Source organism: Leuciscus leuciscus (assembly GCF_965113295.1).
Source record: "Leuciscus leuciscus genome assembly, chromosome: 5".
Taxonomy (NCBI): domain Eukaryota; kingdom Metazoa; phylum Chordata; class Actinopteri; order Cypriniformes; family Leuciscidae; genus Leuciscus; species Leuciscus leuciscus.
The window spans coordinates 30,570,448-30,593,754 of NC_138729.1; the positions used below are offsets into that span (position 1 = coordinate 30,570,448).

At 36.5% G+C, this 23,307-nt stretch overlaps 1 protein-coding gene across 1 annotated transcript in view; it reads right to left on the reverse strand.

Moving 5' to 3' along the window:
- Positions 1-1,260: 1,260 nt before the first annotated feature.
- lamc3 (laminin, gamma 3) overlaps positions 1,261-23,307 on the reverse strand; it is an 86,010-nt gene continuing 63,963 nt past the window's right edge. The window contains exons 13-28 of the mRNA XM_082169003.1: positions 13,534-13,722; positions 13,064-13,315; positions 12,373-12,526; positions 12,035-12,177; positions 11,129-11,307; positions 10,546-10,732; positions 9,327-9,568; positions 9,139-9,215; positions 8,746-8,880; positions 8,380-8,632; positions 7,043-7,186; positions 6,703-6,805; positions 5,637-5,839; positions 4,016-4,159; positions 1,942-2,041; positions 1,261-1,592 (exon numbers count right to left, since the gene is read on the reverse strand). Coding sequence (XP_082025129.1) covers positions 1,342-1,592; positions 1,942-2,041; positions 4,016-4,159; positions 5,637-5,839; positions 6,703-6,805; positions 7,043-7,186; positions 8,380-8,632; positions 8,746-8,880; positions 9,139-9,215; positions 9,327-9,568; positions 10,546-10,732; positions 11,129-11,307; positions 12,035-12,177; positions 12,373-12,526; positions 13,064-13,315; positions 13,534-13,722 — 2,756 coding nt within the window. The 3' untranslated portion in view covers positions 1,261-1,341. The remainder of the gene's footprint in view (positions 1,593-1,941; positions 2,042-4,015; positions 4,160-5,636; positions 5,840-6,702; positions 6,806-7,042; positions 7,187-8,379; positions 8,633-8,745; positions 8,881-9,138; positions 9,216-9,326; positions 9,569-10,545; positions 10,733-11,128; positions 11,308-12,034; positions 12,178-12,372; positions 12,527-13,063; positions 13,316-13,533; positions 13,723-23,307) is intronic.

The window sequence follows — 23,307 nt, forward strand, 5'->3', positions numbered from 1 at the left end:
AAAGTTTGTGATGCAATATGAATGTGTGTTATAGACTTAAATTGTGAACTGATCAGTTTGGTTTTCTGTTTTTGACATAAATGGTTCCCTTTGTATTAAAATGGGTCTGTAGTCTGTAGTCTTTCCATACAGTTAAATGGTATTAGCTCAGTGAATGGGGAAGATAACAGATGAAAAGGTCAGTCTTCACAGGAAGCATACTAATGCAATAAGCCAAGATACATCAAAACTGAAAAGAAGCAAACAATAGCCACACAGCTATCCATGTTGATAATATATTCCAAATAATGGAAAGTTATAGCTATTCATAGCCAATTCCTTTTGTAACAAGTATTTATGAACAGATGGATAATAAGCACAACAATAAATATTTAATATGCCATGTTAGACATTAAATAAGTAAGGTTGCATGTCAACAGGCTCACAAGTAAACACACTGATGTTCAATGTATGACCACACTATTGAAAGCAGCATGACACAATATGTTTATTTGATCTTGATTTACTGACTTTAAAACCAAATTCTCAGTTTTCTCAGATGCACTGAGATGCAGCTCAGTGTAAATTAAAACAACCAGATTAATTTGTGTAGATGGCACCCCCAAGTGGCCAAAAAAGGACTATATCATTACAGGAATGCCCATTAGTTTTAGGTAAATGTATGGGAAAGTTGCATTTTACTACAGTACATTGCATGCAAACTTCATAATATAATAAAGTCTGCAAAAGCCTAATTTCAATGTTATTCTACATAGAATCACAATAATGATCACGCTGACATTATGTTTAACTACTGGTGATTTCAATTCAAAGTGCTAGTGTATAAATGCATTCGCCAGCATTTTTTACTTCTTACCACTAGAGTAAATAAGTAAATAGTCACTCTATCTTCACAATAAATGCATGTTTATAAACAATTTACATTTTAATGTGTCATTTATATGTTCAGTATTGCTTTTATAACAGACACAGCTGAAAGAAGAATACAGAAGGGGATTTCAGAGGTTTGCTCACGTTCACAGCTGAAAACCAATCTCTTCCGTGAGCACTTAACCTTATAAAAAAAAAATAATAAAAAAAAAAAAATTAAAATAAAAATCCTTTCCCTTTGAAACATCACTTATCAGGCTTATGCTACTCTGAATAATACCAGAACTTCGTATTTTGAGCACTTCCTGCGTTGTTGTTGCTTTTGCCTCTTTATGATGACTCGCTGAACTTAGTCCTAATTTGTAAGTCGCTTTGGATAAGGGCGTCTGCTAAATGACTAAATGTAAATGTAAATGTTCTATAGCTTTCCTTGATTACTATATAACTGATAGACTTCTTCCTCCCACCAGCTCAGTGCCCTTTTTGTGGGCATGTTTTGGGCAAGTTCTGGGCGATGTCTGTCAGACTGTCTCTTTCTTCTCGTATGTCCTGCAGGTTCTGTTCAAGATTTTGCAGCTGTTTCTCTTGATCGTGTGCAGCGCTGCGAAGCATCTGGATCTTTCCGGTGAGAGACGGACTCTCCACAGCACCCTGGAGAACATGGAGACGGGATGCTGTCTCATTCAGGATACGGTCATAGTTCTCCAGCACCACATTAGCTTCTGCCAACATTAATGGGAGAAGGGTATGATTTTGAGATTATTCATTTATTGGAAGAATATTTTTTTTTTCATCTTTTTGAGAAAAAAACAAAGAAACAAAAAATGAATATAAAACAAAGCAAAGCAAAAATAAATAAATAAATAAATAAAGTAAATAAAAAGCAGAAAAAAAAGAAAAAAATCATCCCTATGTATGGTTGCAGGGATAAAATAAAACAAAACAAATAAAAATATATTAAAAATAAATAAATAAAAATAAAAATAAATAAATTCGTTCATCCTCCAAACAGCTTGTCCTATGTAGGGTTGAGAGGATAAAAAATGTAATAAAATAGGATTGTGAATTTACCCAGTTGTTTAAGGAGCAGAGATAGCGTGTTTGTAAAGGACTCTAGCTGTTTCTTGGCTTTCTCCATGTTGTCTATCACATTCCTTGAAGAATGCATCTCCTGAGAAGAAATGGCACATCAACATCATGGCAATGCAAAAACAACCTCCGGTAACACTTTATTTTGATGGTCCCTTTTGAACGTGCTGTTGACTATAAGTAACTTTGCAACTATATGTCAACTAACTTTCATTGGAGTATAAGTAGACTGTCTGCTTAATATCTGCAAACACTTTATTGTAATGGTCCTCCAACAGACATTCTACTAATGTCAACTTAATCTAACCCTAACCCTACCAGTCTATTAATACTTAACTAACACTCTAATGAGAGTTAGTAGACATGTAGGTGCAACGTTACTTATAGCAGGGTTTCTGCAGGGTTTGGTCAGTCAAATTTAAGACTTTTTAAGACCTTTTTATGACCATTATGATTGAAATTTATGACCTACACGAATTACGAAAAATCATTAAAATTCCTTTCAAAAGTTTTTTTTTTTAATTGACTTTCATTGAAAGTAACAAGATGTATTATTTAAATGCCTAAAGACAGCTCCAACGCCTTCTTACCCAGTGTGCAATATGCTTGATACTGATTATTTGCAACAGGCTTGAGCCAACTACTAAACACACCATCTTTGAGCCATGGCTCGTTAAATGTACACTTTCCCATTGTGATAGACCGGGAGATTTCAGTTAGGTCTGGGCAATATGGCCAAAAACAATTATCACGATAATTGTTTTATATTAGTCAATATCGATAATTATCACGATAAATGTCAAATCTTTATTTCTTTCAAGTTTAAAGGCAGACTGTTGCTTCTAAGTGAAAGTTGTAGAAACCAGAGCTTTAATTGTGGTTTTAAACTAACTTTACTCTTTATTGTCAGAAAATATAATGACAAACACTTGCTAAAACAGGTGAACATTTCACAAATCTGAGGTAGGACATTCAAACATTTGTCATTTGTCCTTAACAAAATAAATATCTTTATTGGGAAAATAATTACTTAGTTTCTGCATGTGCTAATAGGGGCCAAGTCTTGAAACAGGTTTGTGTTGCCTAACTTTGATGGCACTTATCTTCAGGAAATGTATGAAAAACAGTAGCCTAAATACATTATTAAATACTGTAAATATTCCATTAGTCCTTTAATACATTATCAGCACTAATAATATAATAAAATTCAATATGTATATCCCACATGGTGCAGTTAATATTACTAGGCTAACGTTACAGTAAATCCATGATAAATGATGGGAGATTGTAGACGGAAAAGCCTTCAGACTGTATCGTTGTGCAGAGTTTCTCCTGTTGGTCAGCGCTGTTCAATCTGCCTTTAAACTGGTTTAAATCACTGAGACAGTGTGTTCTTCGCTGAATTCAAGCACTTCTCACTGGATCTTGTGACCGAGACCGATCAGAGTAAACGCATCAGTTCTATTGAGCTCGCGCTGCGCTGCCGTTTGGACTTGGAGCCGAGCGGGTAAATGGTTCGTGTGGCGCGCGTTTCAAATGAGCGTTCCGCTTTTGGCACATTTAACCTGTGCATTTAACATTATGCCGCCAGCGCATTTTCAGGGGGAAAAAGCAATGGTAGAACCAACGAATGAACGAGCATATCAATTTAAGACGTGGCTAAATGAAATTTATGACCTTGTATGGAAAATCCGGACGTTTTTATGACTTTTTATGGCCTAAAATTCTGATTATTAAATTTAAGACGTTTTATGACTTTTTATGACTCCGCGGAAACCCTGTATAGTCAACAGAATGTGTTAAAGGGACCATCAAAATAAAGTGAAACCCAACCTCCTCGGTCACCTAATCAGGACATTGCTGATCAGCATTGTGTGTAAAAATTACAAAAGTTTTTTCTCTGGTACATGTACTGCAGTGTCTCAAACCCCCTAAACAGACCGGCAGTACAGAATGTCCAGCAGAAGTCTGCGTTCTAATAATAATGACATTGAGGTTCTAGCCAACTGGACAAACACCCGCAATTCCACTATCAAGTTAATGCCAAATTGTTTACCTCCTCTGCCTCCATGCTTTCCTGTTTCTGCACAGCTTGGCTTTCCAGCTCGGTCAACTGCTCCAGGGTGATGTCCACAGCTGAACACAACTGTCCAGATGTATGTTTTGCCCGTTTCCCCTGTGTGAGAGACGCTTTGGCATCCTGTCATGAATAAAAGCATAACAAGTCTTTTAGATCCCATCAGTTCTTGTTTCAGTATAGGCTCCTCGAGGCAATGCAGTGTATACACATCTTGGGGTTTAGGGACTTGATTTGATTAAATTGCCTTTCAGGGTGCTATTATACACAACTTCTATAACCACAACGTGATTAACAGAATGAACAATACATGTAGCATAAAAATGTTACCAACTAATATTTTGATTGAATTACTTGTCATTTGGACAGAAACTTTAGCTAAACATGACTGACAGTTTAAAGGGGTCATATGATGTGATTTCTTGTTTTTCTTTTTCTTGTATGTTAGCTGTTTGTGCATGTATAAGATCTGCAGAGTTACAAAGCTCAAAGTCTCAAACCTAAAGAGATATTCTTAATAAAAGTTAAGGCTCAGCCTCGCCTTCCTAAAACGCTTCATTCAAACATGCCACACAAATCTCAACAGTCTGAGGGGGCAGAGTTTCATAACACCGGCCAAATGTATACGCAAAGAAAGAAGACGTAACTTTTATTCTCGCTGTATTATTGTTGCCGCCGGCGCCGCCATGTCGTGGAGATGCTGTGTTTTTCATTGTGAAAGCCAAACTACTTTGTTTGGCCTTTCACAATTAGAAAATAGTGCTTAAGCTCTATTTACAACACTGTTCCAGAACAGTACAACTAACATTTTCGACTGTGTGCTGCACATTTTTCGGAGGACTGTTTCTAGAACCAGGGAGAGTACTTTACAAGGCCGGCTGTGTACAAAGGCTGATTCTAGAAAGTGGGGCAATTCCATCTCTGTCAGAACATTCTGGTGCATCTGACTCACAAACACAGCCTGTAAGTATGTTTTCATATTTTAAGAATTTGCTACTGACTATTCAAACGCGAGTTTTGAGCAGTTTAGAGTAGCGCTTGCTTGTCGTTTCTACGATCACAAATGCAGACATGGTTTTATGTTTACATAGTGTTCTCACACCCATAGTGCGACGCGTAAAAATAGAGTACAAGTCATAATAATCAGTAATTATGTCCCCAATGAAATACAACCATACCAATCTGATACGATCATCTGAAGATGGCTAAGTTGATCGATCAGCTTGGTCATCTGTATTTTCCGGTTCAGAATCGGCTCGAATTGATAAGGTAGCCTACCGACATTATCACTTGTCATTATTGCTTTGGGAGCTTATGTTCCATATGGTAAGGGGCGTGACATTTCCGTCACATGCTTAAGGTTTTTGGGCCAATCACAATGCACTGGATCGCTGGCCAATCAGAGTACACGATGAGCTTTGTAAAAACCACCGCGTTTCAGAAAGGGGGGGGGCATAGAGGAGCAACAATAATGTATAGTATGTGTAAAATAATTACTTTTTTTAGCCTAAAACTACGTAAACGCATTGCATTAAACCAAATTCACAAAATAATGTTACCATGATCATATGACCCCTTTAAGTGCTTCAGCATAGCCTACTTTAGCCACTGCATCTGCAGTCTCCTCTGCTTGTTTAGCTGTGCTGCTCGCAGCCGTAGCGTTCTCCACTGCAGGTTTGATCATTTTCTCCGTTTGCTTGACTTTTTTTTCCACATCCAGCAGGGTCTTCTCTTTCCGCAACTTCTCTCTCTTCAGATACCCTTTGCTGAGTGTAGGCAGCTGAGGCCAGTCTTGTTCCATGTCTACAGCAGAGAACAGTATTATAATGTAAAGTACATTTTAACATTTTCACATGTTCTTTCTTCCATTATACATTATATAGTTTACTAAGATGTTTTAATGTAAAAAAGAAGTCTCAAGTCTCCTTGTTTACCAAGGCTGCATTCATTTGATCAAAAATACAGTAAAACAGTAATATTGTGAAATATAATTACAATTTAAAATAACAATTTTCTATTTTAATTCATTTAAAAATGTAATTTATTCCTGAGATGGCAAAGCTGAATTTTCAGCTTCATTACTCCAGTCTTCAGTGCCACATGATCCTTCAGAAATCATTATAATATGCTGATTTGGTGCTCAAGAAACATTTCTTATTATGATCAATGTTGAAAACAGTTTGCAGCTTTAATATTTTTGCACCAACCATGATAGATTTTTTTTTTAGGATTCTTTGATGAATAGAAAGTTAAAAAGAACAGCATTTATTCAAAATAGAAATTATTTATAACATTAAAAACACTTTTCCTGTCACTCTCCTGTCAATTTCATGCTTTCAAATTAATGTCTTTCAAAAAAAGAAACTTTTGAACTATAGTGTTACTGTACGCCATTCTACTGCTGTATTTCTCAGTCCTCAACTCTACCATATTAGTCTTTATACTTCTAAATTTCTTTAATTTGTTCATTATAAATGCTTAATTTTAATCTCAAATAACTCAATTGGTAAAATGGTTTATTATACAATATAACAAACATATTCACTTATATATTATTTACCACATTTTTTGCTCAAATATGTTCTGTCTAAGTGTCATAATTTGAAAAACGGAGTCCATGAATCAACAGCGGAAATATAAAAGAAGTATAAAGCAGAGATGGTTACCTTCCAGAACCTTCTGTAGAGACAGGATCTCCGCCTCAACCTCTTTCCCTGTCACCACAGAGGAGACGGCTGACACCTTAAATCCCTCAGCCACAGCCGTCAGCTTCAGATAAAAAGACAAAAGATGCATCTCATTACACTGTCTTTTGGCAGGAAATTGTCACATTTGAATTTGCTTTGAGCTGAGAACACATCCCTGTTGTTTTTTCTCTCATGCTTTAACATTTCCCACCAGACTGACTGGCAGGAGGTGCTGAAATTCACAGGATGAAAGAACTGCTAGACCTCTAATTACTAGGACATTTTTTTCTTCTTCTTTGATAGTGCAGTGAAGCTTTACCTCTTTGAGGTCTTGAACAGTTTTCAGGTGTTTTTCAGCACTGTCCACGTGGGGCTGAATTTCCTCTCTAGTCATATTTATCATATGCTCTTTGGACTGAACAGAAGCTTCCAACTCGGTTGTCCTGTTCATCAGGTCCTCGCTCTGAAATCCAGATGAATTTGAATTCAAAAACTGTTTTTATTATTGCAAGAAGTTACATTTTTTTTATTATTTTTAGTCATATCAGCATCATGTTAGTTTCATGGCAAAATCAAAATGTTTTACAACAAAAGATACAAACAATCGATAGACATCTTAGATATGATATATTTTTTAAATCCAATACATTTTCCTTATGAAACCTTTTTAAAAACATCCTTTAAGGAACTTTCTGAATAAGACCACTGCCTATTAGCATTAAAAGATACAAGGAGACAGTCCAAATAAATATGTCTTAGATTATGCAAAGAGCACTTATTTTCCTTACAAAACACACGGTTAGACCATAAAATAATGTTTATGAATTCTTCCGAAGACTCAAATGATGATAACAAAGCACTAGTGGTGTCCTGTTGTTCACTAATTTATGTTTTCCATAAACCAACTCTAGATGTTTGAGAATTTTAATTATTTAAAGGGATAGTTCAGTAGTTTGGAACAATTTGAGGGTGTGTAAATTATGACAGAATTTTCATTTTTGGGTGAACTATCCCTTTAATAAAACTGCATGCATGTTGACCAACAATTACCCCCGGTTTCACAGGCTTAAAGGGTTAGTTCACCCAAAAATACACCCGAGAATACTTTTTGTGCGAATTTTTTTTATATATATAATAATACACAAAAAGTATTCTCGTTGCTTGATAAACTTAAGGTTGAGCCACAGTAGTCACTTGGACTATTTTAATGATGTCTTTACTAACTTTTCTGGGCCGGCAGATGCAATTACCTAGCAGCCTATGGAGGAGTGAGCCAGCTCTCAGATTTCATCAAAAATATCTTAATTTGTGTTCCGAGGATGAACGAAAGTCTTACGGAGTTGGAACAACATGAGGGTGAGTAATTACTGACAGAATTTTCATTTTTGGGTGAACTAACCCTTTAAGCCTAGTCCCAGACTAAAACGCATGTTTGAGCTGTTTTAACTGAAAGCAATTTGCACTGACATAACTTAAAATATGTCAGTGCCATGGCTTTGTCTCAAGATGCACACCAGTAATGTTTTAGTTTTTTTCTAAGCCATGTTTATTAAAGCCATCAAACTAAAGCCTAATGAAAGTCTGTGAAAGCGGGCCTCAGTGTATTAAGGCATCAATAGCAGTTCCACAATCTCCATCGAGACTACATGGACAAACCTCTGTAAGTTCTGGATCCTGGGTTGCTGTGACATTTGTTTGATTAAACATCTGTGAGAAAGATGTTATATTGAACTCCTCCACTGTGAGTGTGAAATTGCCTTCTGTTGTGCGTAGTTCTGATAGTGAAGCAGTGATGTTCTCTAAAATGGCAGCTATCTCAGAGTTGTGCCTCTGAAGTGACAGGTGTGTCACTAAAGTCTCATTAACCCCAAGGGTCAGATTCTCCTTCAACTGCTGCATCTCCTCTAGCCTTTCAGACAAAAATAGATAGAGAGTGACATTTAAAATGAGTTATAAAGGGCCATACCCAAATAACCGCAAAATACATTTGATGCATACAGACACAAACATAATGTAACTCACTTCTCTGTGAGATCTTGTACATGAGACTCTGTGGAGTTGTCTTCTAGTAGAATGATCAGCTGTGAATAGGTTCTGTTAGCCATTTTAAAGGCATATCCTGCTGTCTGCTCTATATAAGCAGCCATGTCTGTGTGACTGTTAAAAGAAAACATTACACTGTAAAAACTTATATGATCAATGAGTTATGACAACATGGTTTTACATTGCTTTAACTAATGAAAATAACCTTTTTATGTTATACAAGATTCAACACATTTTTTAAAGTCAGTTTAATGTAATTTAAGTTGATTTTTTTTTGGGGGGGGGGGGGGGGGTATAAACCCTGTTTGCAGAAGTCACATTTAAAACTTGAATCTACATAAAGACAGATTTGTAGTCAATATTTCTGCAAACCTTTTCACTAGCACCTCAGATTCGTTCACTATGGCATTCCATTTGTTTGGTTCTTTAGGGATTACAGAAGGGATGACCTGAGAATAAGATGTTTGAAGAGAATCACAGAGACATAAAAAGCCTCCATTAAGACATGTTCTCTGGTCAGATGGATTAGACACTCATTTAATTTATCTGTGCAGACTCACCATGCTGTTAAGGTCAAGAGTCATCTTCTGAAGCTGGTCCTGCATATTCAGAGCAGTGGATAAAGTGTCAACAAGCTCTTGACACTCATTTTCACCCTTTAAAGTCTTTCCTCTCTCTGATTCTTTTCCACTGTCTGTCAAATTGCAGTTTAGCGCTGTTGCAATGCTACGCAGCTGCAGCTGTAAGGTCTGGGCAGATGTTTCCAGCTGTGAGAACTGCTTAATGAAGGCCTCACGAGCCTCTGCATCAAAGAAAAAAACATCAGTGTCGCATCAGCAGTGAGTTTCCAACAAAACAACTGTCACTGGCAGAAGCAACAAAGCTAAAACAAGGCACACATTTGCATGTGCATCCAACAATAAAATCTCACTTTGTTGATACGTTCCACATTTGTCTTTAATAAACTATGATAAATTGTGACTGTCCAAACAATAGTGGACAAATTTGTTTTAGATTTACATTACACTGTTCAAAAGTCTGGGATCGGTAAGATTTTCAAAGAAGTCTCTTATGCTATTTGATCAGAAATACAGTAAAAACATTAAAACTGTGAAATGCTGTTCCAATTTAAAATCTATTTAAAATTATCTTTTTCTGATTTGGTGCTCAAGAACCATTTATTATTATTATTGATGTTTAAACAGTTGTGCTTGTGCTGCTTAATATGCTTTTAGGATTCTTTGATACACAGAAAGTTCAAAATTACAGCCTTTATTTAAGTATCAATGTAGAAGTTTTACTATCACCATTGATCAGTTTAATCTTTTCAGAATAAAGGTTTTAATTTATTTTCTAAAAATCATACTTTTAAACAGTACTGCATGTTATAGTATAATATTAGATTAGTTCAACCCTCAGAAAAACAGAATAACGGTATTTTACCATTTAATGCCATTTTAAATGTTGATAAATTCTCAGGACAAAAGAGGCTAAAAAGATATTTCACCCAAAAATTATTTCTTCTTCTGAATACAAAAGAAGATATTTAGAAGAATATGGGTAACCAAACGGTTGATGAACCCCACTGACTTCCATAGTAATGGTGCCCATCAACTGTTTGGTTACCCATATTCTTCTAAATATCTTCTTTTGTATTCAGCAGAAGAAGAAAAAAATTAATTCAGGTTGGGGACAACTTGAGGGTGAGTAAATGATGACAGAATTTAATTTTTTGGGTGAACTATCCCTTTAAGGACTTTTGTCTAAAGGTTTTTTCACCTTGAATAGCAAGGAGGTCCTCCAGGGCATTGGGCAGATAGTCTTCAACCTGGTCCTTCTGTATATGATTGTCCAGGCCATTATGTTGGTGCCTGTACTGCTGGCGCCCACGATACTGCCGACTGTTGCAGTCATAACCACTGAGCAGCGTCTCCAACTCCTGCAGTCTGGCTTTCAGTTTACTGGCCTGTACACATAACAATGTAAAAAAATCAAATAAAAACCATTACCAAAACTTGTGAAATGAAAATTTAGAGACATTGTGTAAAAGTAGCAATATAAAAACAATTTAAACTCCAAAGCACTCAATTACAGCAGTAGATGTAGGTTTGATTATCACACCCACTGAGCTTTCCACAATCATTTAAAGGGCAGAGCTAAAATCATCCTTGCATTACCACCCATTCATGCTCATTATGAATAACCAGAAAGATGTAGGCCATGGGAGCCTACAGTCTCTGAGCAAAGGAACTTAGTGAGTGGGTGAGATAACAAGTAATTGTGAACTTTTAATCTGCTAGGCAACCATTACATAAACAGATCATTTCTCATGCTCATTCAACAGATCATCTCTCTCACCCACCTGGTCTCTGATGAGACTGTAGCACACAGGGCACTCCTCACATTGGTGGGTCAGGCGGTTCTGGTAGTAGTTCAGTTCACACTTGTCACACTTATAACCGACAAACCCATGGCGACAAGAACACGTACCGTTGTCATGGCACTGCATTGAGGTTGAGCCCATGGGGTCACAATTACATGCTATAGGTGGGAGATTGATATTATGTTATTATGATATTATTAAATATATGTATGGAATATTAGATATACATTAATTTGTATACATTTTTCAAAAATCATTTAACATTTTTTTGGTTTAAATACTTCTAGAATTAATTAAAACAAAGTGTTATAGTTGTAATTTTACTGAGCTGAATTCACAGTAAAATACATTCTGGTTTTGTTCCATGTCTGTCATGTTATCCCCTGTTCTAGTCATGTGATCCTGCCATGTGTTATGTGTTGTCATGTTGTCATTGGTTCATTGTTTCATTGTTCACAGGTGTCCCTTGTCTTGTCATTAGTCTTGTGTGTATTTAAGCTCTCATGTATGCCTTGTGACTTTGTCAAGTATTATTTCCCTGTAACCACTGTGGTAAACTCCATGTCCATGTCCATGTCCATGTCCATGTCCATGTCCATGTCCATGTCATGCCTTTGTTTTATGTTTTATCACATTTTGTGAATAAACTGCACTTGAGTTCTCTACAAACTTGCCTTCAGTGGACATCATTGTTACAATTGGTTAGCGATGTAACATTGACAGTTGACTACAATACATTGATTATTATACAGTTTATCATTACATATTTTATCATGTTAACAATTAAAAAATATACAAAAGTAAAATAAACAATTCAATTTTAAATAAAGGATTTTAAAGGGGAAAATCTGTTTTGACAATTGTGTGTTCAGTGACACTTAATACCTCTGCAGCCTCTAGAGGAGAAACCGAAGAATCCCATTCGACAAGTGTCACATGACACCCCCAATACACCTGTTCGACACATGCAATGTCCTGTGACTGGATGACATACTGAAGAGGAGGAGCCAATGGGATTGCAGTTACACCTATAGAAAAGAAAAAGAGAGTGCAGCATTTATGCAATTTAGTCTATAGGCAGATAAACAGGCAGGCAGACAGACATACATACATGCAGACAGACAGATAGACATGCAGACAGATAAATAGACAGGCAGGCAGACTGATAGACATGCAGACAGACAGGCAGATGTGCAGCCAGACAGACATATCCCAAACCTTACATCTCACAGCCCAAGCCTGGCTGCAGGTTGAAGTAGCCAGATTCGCACTGTCCACAGTCTCTTCCGGTCACATGACTCAGGCAAACACAGTTTCCTGTGTCCGGGTGGCAGTCATTCGGGGAACCTGATGTCCCAGCCACATTACAGGCACAAGCTGAGAAACATAAGTTTACAACCTTATGATGCAAGATACACAAACAGTTATGGCACCAATTTTTTTACGAGTTACAAACATTTCTGAAAAATCTTCTCACCCACATAATGATAAATGTTGTCTAGATCATGCACAAAATGTTTTTTTAATGTCTTCATTCTAATGAGGCATGCAACAAAGTTTTTGAAGGATAAAATGCTTGATGTTGCTGAACATCTCAAAAACAATTTAATATCAGTTTTGAAGTCTCAAAACACCACTGATGTTACACAGAGTTCTATACTTTTTATACTGAGCTAATGGCACTTTCTGTCTCCTACTCCTTTGAGTTTACTTTTTTACATTTGCAATAAGGCACTATGCAGTATACATTGGCTGGTTTTCACATTATAGGTCATTTCAGATTACACTGTCCTTATAGGGACAAAGTAGGCAAAAGATCTTGTATTAATACTTCCTGTAGTGACTATACACACCCGAAATCAACAATCAAATGTCTTCATTGTGTGCCACATTCATGTTTTAAATGACACTCACGTTTGCACTTTCGCTCTGGATTGGGTTCCTTGGCCAAAGCGTTGCCATAGTAACCGGATCTGCATTTTTCACAATGGTCCCCAGTTGTATGTCCAAGGCATTTCAGACAGCGTCCAGTCATGTGATCGCACACGCCCACAGCGTTGGGATCCACGTTCCCATTACACTCGCACATCACACACGGTTGCACTGTGCCGCCCCAGCCCAGAGGGTTTCCATAGAAACCATCTTCACACAATTCACACCGTACACCTGGGAATCCATTCAAATCCATTAGCTGTATTTACATTCTATTCATTGTTGCTTTTTGTGTTTGTGCTTTGGATAGAAGCATCTGCTAAATGACTAAATGTACATTTATTTACAGTGAGTGCATAATGTACTTCAACTACTAACGTATTTACTTATTAATGCTGAACTGAATATTTGGCAGAATTATACAAATAGCACATAAACTGACTGCAACTGACCCCTTTGGCCTGTCGGACAGTTGGTACAAACCACGTCCCCCGTCTCTGGTACCTGGGCGCAGGTGGTGCGATCTGGACAAGGACAAGGTAAGCAGTCGCCTGAGCTGTCAGTCAGTGCATTGCCATAGTAACCATCTTCACAACGCTCACAATAACGGCCAGTGGTGAAGTCTGTGCAGTCACACACACCTGCAATAAAATACACAAAAAGAGAGCTTATACAACAAAAATATGGTCCTCTTTTGATGAGAAGCGCATATGTTCAATCATCAGATTCACTGAGCCTTGCACACGAACACACTGAAACTGCATGAATACAATATGAGTTTCTACAAAAGCAAACAAACTCAAATGGCTTTCTGGCTCAGCGCAGAAACACCAGGGTGTGAGCATCACGTATCAATTTATCAGCTCAGACAAGCAGTTCAACGCTGTCAGTGTCAGCACGAAAACAAGCCACAATATGCCATTGGGCAAAACACTGGGCTCCATTTGGATTCTGCCCACATGCCCTGACAGTTTTCACAGAGACACACAAGTGGAGATTTACTAAATAACATACTAAATAAAGAAGAATACACATGATATAAGTAATAAAAATGAATAAATATAAAATATTGTAAAAAATAAATAAAGACTACACCTTAGAAAATAATAGTATTATATATATATATATATATACATATATATTACATATATATTACAAACAATATATACAATTATAAATACCTTAAGTATATTTTTTTCATAAAAAATACAAATACAATAAATATATAAAAATGATATTAATTAATTAATTAATTTTATTTATACACACCCCTCCACTGTTAAGAAAAAAACACTTAAGTGCACTACCCATCTCAGGCAGCAGATGGCAATATACCATTACATATAAAGTGTGTGAGTGTGTGTGTGTGAGAGAGAGAGAGAGAGAGAGAGAGAGAGAGAGAGAGAGAGAGAGAGAGAGAGAGAGAGATTTTGTGTGATGTGATGCGAGTGTGATGTGACCAGTCTGTAACTATGCAGCTTGAGTGTATTTGCTCTAAAACCACATTACTGAAGCTACTGAAGACTGTTCAAACAAAATCTCCAGATACGTTCTTCTATCTATCAGATTATTCGACTTTTGTAAATACTACACACGTATATTCATGTTAAAAGAACCTCATTCTTGACCTTTCTGTGTATGAAATATGTAGAGCACAGACGAATAGTAAAGCAGCTTCAGGAAGGACAGGAACCCAGAAAGATCAAAGAAAATAACACCATAAATAACAGACTCTAACACTCGTAACATGCATTCCAGGGAAAACCTCTAAAACTACTGAACTGACTATCAGCCCTACTAACGCTGGAGTTCTCTATTGAGACAGTTCAGAGACAAATCACCAGCATGACAAAAACAGAAAGAAATCAATGATAAAAAGTGATTGATAAAAGTTAGATAGAAGTTCTATGCATAAGACACCTTCAGAAACTTGCTAATAAATGATTTAGACATGCAGATGGTTTGAATAAAAGCACACTATTCTGTGCAGTGTAAATTGATGGTGAAAAACAACTCGGTCTGTCGGTCAGCGAGGTCGTGTGAAGATACTGGCTCTCTGTGTTAATCTGATGGCTAATTTACACCTATAGGCCTATCAATCGGGTACTCACATCATTATCATTCAGATAGACTTCAGACTCCTGCTGTCCCTCAGAATCACTAAATGCCACAGAGATTTTGCCAGGTTAACACTAATAGATTTAATAAGGTTTCACCGAGAGAGATAGTTGGGTGCCTTAGAGCAACGAGAGAACGAGACAGAAATAACCCAGAGGAAAAATGTATTGCTCAGTTGCTTTTTCTAAGCTCAGGAGACTTAGTTGTGATTCTCCTATAGCTCATATATCTATATATCTCTATTTAGTATCAACAGTGTTTCAGATCTTTCTCCTAAAATTCCTTAGGATAAATAAAAGTAGACACAAATGAGACCTGAGAAATTATCTAAAACATATAGAACATCTCTTTATTGCCTTGCTGCAATCTCTTTCAAGACTCCTTTATAGGAATATTTTATTGTCCAGAAGTTGCTTTTTCTAAGCATTCTAAAATGACTTGAGAAAAATAAAAGTACGCAAATGAAACCTGAGAAAGTTCTGGGAGAAAAGAGTCCAAAATGAGAAAGGGCTCTTTCAGAAACATCTCTATGCTGGAATCTCTTCCACTCCATTATAAGATGTTTTATTGCCAAGAGGTTTCTCTTTCTTTTTCTTTCTTTCTTTCTTTCTTTCTTTCTTTCTTTCTTTCTTTCTTTCTTTCTTTCTTTCTTTCTTTCTTTCTTTCTTTCTTTCTTTCTTTCTTTCTTTCTTTCTTTCTTGTGATTAGCTTTGGGGTTTTTCCACTTTTAATGGACAGGATAGTATGCAGGGAAAATTGGGAAAGGCGAGAAGGGAACAGGAGCAGGAAAGTACCTTTAGCTGGGACTTGAACTCGTGCATGCTGTCAAGGGTTACTAGTTTACATTTATCTTCAATGGCAATGCATGTTGTGTTTGTGTGGATGAATGAGATTGAGACTACTCAGAAGGAAGAAAAATCAAAAATGAGATCTCTTTAACATCTCAAATATTTCTCCTAGACAGGAATGAGATTACTTTAACATCAAGTGGAGACTTCAGCTTGAGTCTCCTGCTTCTCACACCTGTCTCCTGAGACAAAAACTCTAACACTCTCACATTTGTCTCCTTTAAAGTTTTAGAAGAGACCTCAACAACATCACACACTGTGCTCAGATTTTTCTCCAAAACGAAAGACTCCAGTGGTTTCATATTTGTCTCCTCCGCACCTTCACTAACAATTTCCCTCAGCATGGGGACAGGAGAGCTGTCAGTCAATACATGGGAAAACAAAGTAACTTGCTTTACTTTTTTTAAAAGGTAACAGCTATTTTGTTGTAAATAAAAAAAAAAAGAATTATTTACATGAAAAAAGTAATATAAAGACTCTTGATACTTGTAATGTATGGGTAATACACTAACACTGGTAGCGATGCACTGATATGGAAATTATATTGGGTAGATTGTGATAACCACTAATTATTTATATTATTTTAAAGCCATTGCCAATAACAGTAATAAAATGTAAAAGGAAAACATATTTTTGACCAATATAACAACAAAGAATAATGCTAAGGTGCTATACTTGTGAATAACGTATATGAATTTTACATACAGTATACACACACACACACACACACACACACACACACACACACACACACACACACACACACACACACACACACACACACACACACACACGTTTAAGTCTATATATACATAATATACACACACACACACACACACACACACACGCAAATCTTGGAACACATACTGCCTTATAAGCCAGTGTGCCATCATTGTGATATACGAGATTTTGACTGTCATTAATAGATCCAAATCATAGACAGAGTAAAAAAAGAGAAAAGAGCAAGAGGCAGAGAAGAACAGACAGATGGACCGAGAGATCAATAACGGAAACCAGTGTGTGATAACTTCAATGAAAAGCACCTTAGTTCATAAGGAAGTCTGGAGTCTTTAAAGAAAGACGGAAGAGGTGTCTGGGTTTTTGTTTTTTGTCTGATTTTATAAGCAGCTGGGTTCGGCCGTGTTCCTCTTCCTCTGTTTATTTGTTCTGCTGAATTAGATTTAGGAGGCATTTTATTTTCAGTCTTTGGGAGGTCTGGGAACACAGTGTGTGTGCGTAGGCATATGTGTCTGTGTCGGTCTGACCTGGAGGAAACAAAATTAACTCGGTCTTACTAAAAGAACCATCGCTCCATATATCACTTCACCAAGACAAACTTAAACTATCACAAAAATCAATACCACTCTCTTACACAACAAAACAGAGGACACACAGCAACAACACAATGCAAAGCAAAAAAAAGAAAAAGAAGTGTACACTCAGCTATGCCTGGGACAAAAAGCACCAAAACAAGAAAAATTTGGTCTTTATATGTCCTTTTTTTTTCCTATTTGAAAGTTTCAGTCTCCATTTATTTTAATTGCATGGAAAACATTGTGTGTTTTTTATGGTTTTATGGAAGAAAGAATGTGAGGATGTGAAATGATCTTTCTTTTTGAGTGAACTAAATGTAAGATTTTCAAACACTAGATTCAAACTTATTAACTGAGACAACATTAAAAAAAAATGTTTTGTGTGTGACTAAATTCACATTTCAGTTGTGTTGTCACCCCAGTTATGTTGCAATCCAAAGAAAACAGGTTGATGGAAAATTTTAGACCAGATTCATTCATTCAAATCATAACTGAGCGCTTCAAGATGACATTATGGGGTTAGAATTGTTGCATTATTCCAAATAAATAGATTAAGATTCACAAATAAATGTAAACAGATTCACAAAAATTGATCAAATTCACAAATAAATAGATTAAGATTCACAAATAAATAGATTAAGATTCACAAATAAATGTAAACAGATTCACAAAAATTGATCAAATTCACAAATAAATAGATTAAAATTCACCAATAAATGTAAAGAGTTTCACAAAAATGTATAAAATTCACAAAGAAATAAAAATGAGATTTGCAAATAAAAAAAAATATTTACAAATTTCTTTACAACTCTGCCTGGATTTTTTTTGTGTACCGCTTTCTGTGCATTTGTAAATTGCTGCACACATTTGTGAATAGCTTCTTGAGCATTTGTAAATCCCCACACGCATCTGTGGATTTTGAAACAGTTCTAGCGTTGACGTGCAGACAAATCCACAAATAAGTGGATTCTTGCACCCTTGAAAGGAGCAGTAATAATCTTTGGGCACTTGCTGGAGTTTAAGGCCTCTTTATATTTCCATCAGGATAAACTCAGGGAATTACGATCATCACAGATCCCGAGCATCATGATCAGTAACACCCTCTCTACGCAAGAGGCGTGACACAGCGCGTCAAAAGCAAATAGTGCCACATTATCTTTTCACTGCTGCTGTAGCAGTTTCAAATAATGTAAAACTAGCATGTGTGAAATGTTAACACCCTATGTGACGTTTGTTTCCTTAGCTGCAGATATGAACTGTCTGCATATACGTGCGATTACACGAGGACAAATGATTTGCACATTCGCTTTGCCCAGTGTAGATAGGTAGACACGATGTAAGAAACTACAGAACATATGATTTAGCCTTTTAAAGCACAATCGCGGTGACAAATAGCTATAGGACATAAATAAATGTCATGAAGAATACCAAATATGAATGACCACCCGCGATGTAACAGTACGAGCCTCAGCATCAGCGTGTAGGGGAGCGCGGGGCACAACCTTACGCGGGGCTAGTTGTAACACGCTTGTTTTAAATACTTCCGCACATGCTTGGATGACGAAACTTTGTGTATTTACTAGTTGCCATATCAACACTACACTCTAAACAAAAATGGTGCTAAATAGCACTAAAAGTGGTTCATTGGCTTGTAATCATAGGGGAACCACTTTAAGTGCCATATAGCACATACCTTTGTCAAATGGTGCTATGTAGAACCATAAGAGGTACCATATAGCACCTTAACCACCCCAAAGAACCGCTAAAGAACCGCTGAAGAACCAAACTGGGCTTAACAGGTTCTTTAAATGGTAGTGGTGCTATATAGCACCTTAACCACCGCAAAGAACCGCTGAAGAACCATTTTTTTTTAGTGTGTATATAGAAAAAAAAATGCCGCCAAAATTATTATTTTTTTGGAAGATATCCATAGACATTTATTAAACCATAGCAAAAGTAAATTTCTTACTTAAGTAAATTTTTCATCTCTATTTTTTGTGTTTATTTAAAATAAGACAAATCTGATATTATTTTAATCTCCAAGATGTTATTTAACAGTTGAGATAGTTATGTAATGCTTCGCTAACTAGCAGAAGACACTAGCAGGGTTTAAATCCCAGTTGTGCAGGCGGGGGCATGTTGTAACACTGCGTTACAATGTGCCCGTATTAGAAATATGCTATTATATTCTATTCTATACTAATTCAGAAATTACTAATTATTTATTTGTTTTGAACTATGTTGTATAGCTGTGTTTTCATGTGTTCGTAGTCAAAACTCAAAAATGAGTTTATATTTAATTATAAAAAATTGCCATTATTTTATATGAAAACGTTTTTTAATTGTATTTTATTTAGAAAATATTTTTGTTTGTTTTGTATATTTTTTTCATTAGATCAGATAACATTTTAAGCTGTCATATGTCATGTTACAATGTGCCCCACACATGTTACAATGTACCCCACCTATGGGGCATGTTGTCACATTTCACTTCCATTCTTTCGGGGTATATCATGAAAAAAGTATATACTGTATTAATAAAACAAAAACACATAATTGTACTAGACATGTGGGAAATTAATGTGGGAAAAAATAAATACTCTGAACCATAAGTAGATTTACACAAACTGAGAAAGTCAAAAAGCGTTACTTTGTGCCCCGCTCTCCCCTACTGGGGTTGGATGCTGCAATTACAAATCTTGCAATGCTGAAAATACATCTATGCATTTAGCCTATTTAGATGCTGTAAGTTACTTTTACCGTAAAAAACTATTAAGTCTGATTCATTTGAAATATTATTTGTGTGATCAAGTGTTTTAACCGATCAATAAATGCATATCGCTTGTCTACCGGGCATATTTCACTTTTAAATGCATGATATCTCTTGGAATGCAAAAACCTGTCACAAGTTTAAAAAGAACCCACCTACAGTATATCTTCTCAACAAATATCTTCTCTACAAACAAAGGGAATCGTAATACAGGTATTTCATATTTAAAATACTACTTATAATGCTATATAGATTGTTAGATCCACGGAGCTGATCATATGCAACATTACAACTCCTTGACTGAAGAAGTGGGAAAAGCTGTGTGACAGTAATTTCACCTATTACACAAACTCATGTATTAATCATGAGGTTGAACCCAGTTATTCATTAGTCAGCTACTTATTGATGCTTTTCTGTTCTATCTTGAATAACGTGACGCTTCCATAACGCGTTGTTCCCATAACAGAGATGTAAAGCGCTGTTTCTCTGGCTTTTTCCAAGGCTTATAAAAATTGTGGCTTGGCTTAACACAGTCTAATGGTCTAACTCTAACAAAATCCAAATTTTAAACATCTTTTGCTGTAGCAATTTTATGGGCCTTACGCATCCTCCCTATTTGAGCCATTGCTGATGAATGATGAATGAGCAAAGTTATTTCAGAGCAAGATCGCCCAGAGTCTAAAGCCAAACGTGGTTGGTTGTAGTGAGAACGTGCTACGAATGGCCAACTCAATGTGGTCGTTATCTGATTGGCTTGAGTAAACGGTGGGTGGAGTTCACTTATTTGTGGATTTGTCTGCACGTCGATACTAGAACGGTTTCAAAATCCACAGATGCATGTGGGGATTTACAAATGCACAAGAAGCTATTCACAAATGTGTGCAGCGATTTACAAATGCACAGAAAGCGGTTCACAAATAAATTCCAGGCAGAGTTGTGTTTGTAAAATAATAAAACATTTGTAAATATTTTTTTATTTGCAAATCTCATTTTATTTATTTGGGAATTTTATACATTTTTGTGAAACCCTTTACATTTATTTGTGGATCTTTTTATTTACGAATTAGAATTTTTTTTGTGAAACTCTTAACATTTAGTTGTGAAGCTTAATCTATTTATTTGGAATAATGCAACAATTCTAACCCCATATGACATGACATTCCTGTCAGCATTACAACTGTGATGAGAATGTGTGCAATACAGCTGCAATGATTAATCACATGACATTTTTCAGCACAAAGAGCCAGTTACACCTGGTCGTATAAAGAGAGAGACAGGAGGGAGAATGGGAAGGTGAGAGAGGTTACATTTAATTCTGTTTGATGGTAAAAGAAATGCTTGCTACCATCTGTCTGTCGGCCTCGGCGGATGTTAAAGTTGCCCTTATGGTAATATGAGACAGATGTGGCAGCTATTGACTGGCAGACATTTTGTCCCCATAATGTAGGGTTTACAAGAACAAACGAACACACACACACACACACACACACACACACACACACACACACACACACACACACACACACACACACACACACACACACACACACACACACACACACACACACACACACACACACACACAGAGAGAGAGAGAGAGAGAGAGAGAGAGAGAGAGAGAGAGAGAGAGAGAGAGAAACAACCACTTCCCTGTGCACAGATCAAAAGCTGCTGGCTTGGAAATTGCATTCATTTGCATTTTGAACCAAAAGTCTCCTTATTCCCTTAAACTGCTTCACGACTGACAGTGATATCAGTTTAACATTGTCTCACAGAGAGTCCATATTTATTGGCTTATCAATCAAGATTAATCAAGTTTATGTTACATTATGTCCAATTAATGGTCACAAAAGAGGCCAGGTTAATTTTATATTCAAATCAGATTCCTAAATGTGTACAGACTCATCTGTGCTATGCAAAACAGGATGATATCCATGGCCAGAGGTATGCTGGGATTATCATATCAATGTCTTTATTTGAAATCTTGCATTTCTTCAGGCAAGTTTATTCCCAGCACCTGACATTTGTACCTTTATTCTTTCTGAATTATTCACTTCTTCAGGGTGGCTAAATGTCAGAACCTCCACATGGGCCCTTCCTGGCTCTTTGAGAGGGGTGAAAGAATGAGGGTAAAAATAAAGGCGTCCCTCTCTTTCCAAAAACAGAGGCATGAAAAGGACCCATCCCTGCAGCTGTTCTTTGGGAAAAGGGCGCTCTAGACGTCTGACTACATCAGTCATAACGCGGTCGAGCTCTTTAGAATATTCAGCACAGTTTGGTCTACAATACTTTATAGAGCTAATAAGACTGTAGCATTTTCATTTAGGAGGCTCCAGATGGTTAGCCAGATACTTTTTTTTGTTGCTTAAAAATATTTATTTAAAGGATAACTGTCGCCAAAATGCAACCTAGGGTCTTTTTGTTTATCTACCGGAGGCAAACTTTCGTTTAAAAGTATAATTACCGTATTTTCGTTTTCGGTCAAATTGCCTTTTGAGTGGGAGTGCTTGGGGCACTTCTATGATAGCATCAAAAATCGATATTTTTAAAACAGAAGGCTAAAGAAGGCTCGACACAACATGAAACTTTGCTCGAAGTATCACCAGGCAGGGGCTCTACACATGAACTCGAGCATTGAGAATATTGTTTGTGTACACAGAGTTTACTAAAAAGAAAGATTTTGAACAACTCGCAACGTAACAGGGAGGAGAGTAAAGATGGAATAAAACAGATCATTTGTTGATTTGTCGTTAGTGAAAATCAATATTGACCTTGTATTTGAAAAAGGATGCTCATATAAGAAGCAATACTAAAATTCAGAGTCAGTTCATTCACATTCGGAGATCGACTATTTTTGACTGTCAAAATGCTGGCGGACACAGCTACAGTGAGTTGTTCAAAATCTTTCTTTTTAGTAAACTCTGTGTACACAAACAATGTTCTCAATGCTCAAGTTCATGTGTAGAGCCCCTGGTGATACTTTGAGCAAAGTTTCATGTTGTGTCGAGCCTTCTTAGTGTTTCAAAAATAGATTTTTGATGCTATCATAGAAGTGCCCCAAGCACTCGAATACGGTCAAAGCAAACTATACGGTAATTATACTTTTAAACGAAAGTTTGTCTCGGGTAGATAAACAAAAAGACCTTAGGTTGCATTTTGGCGACAATTATACTTTAT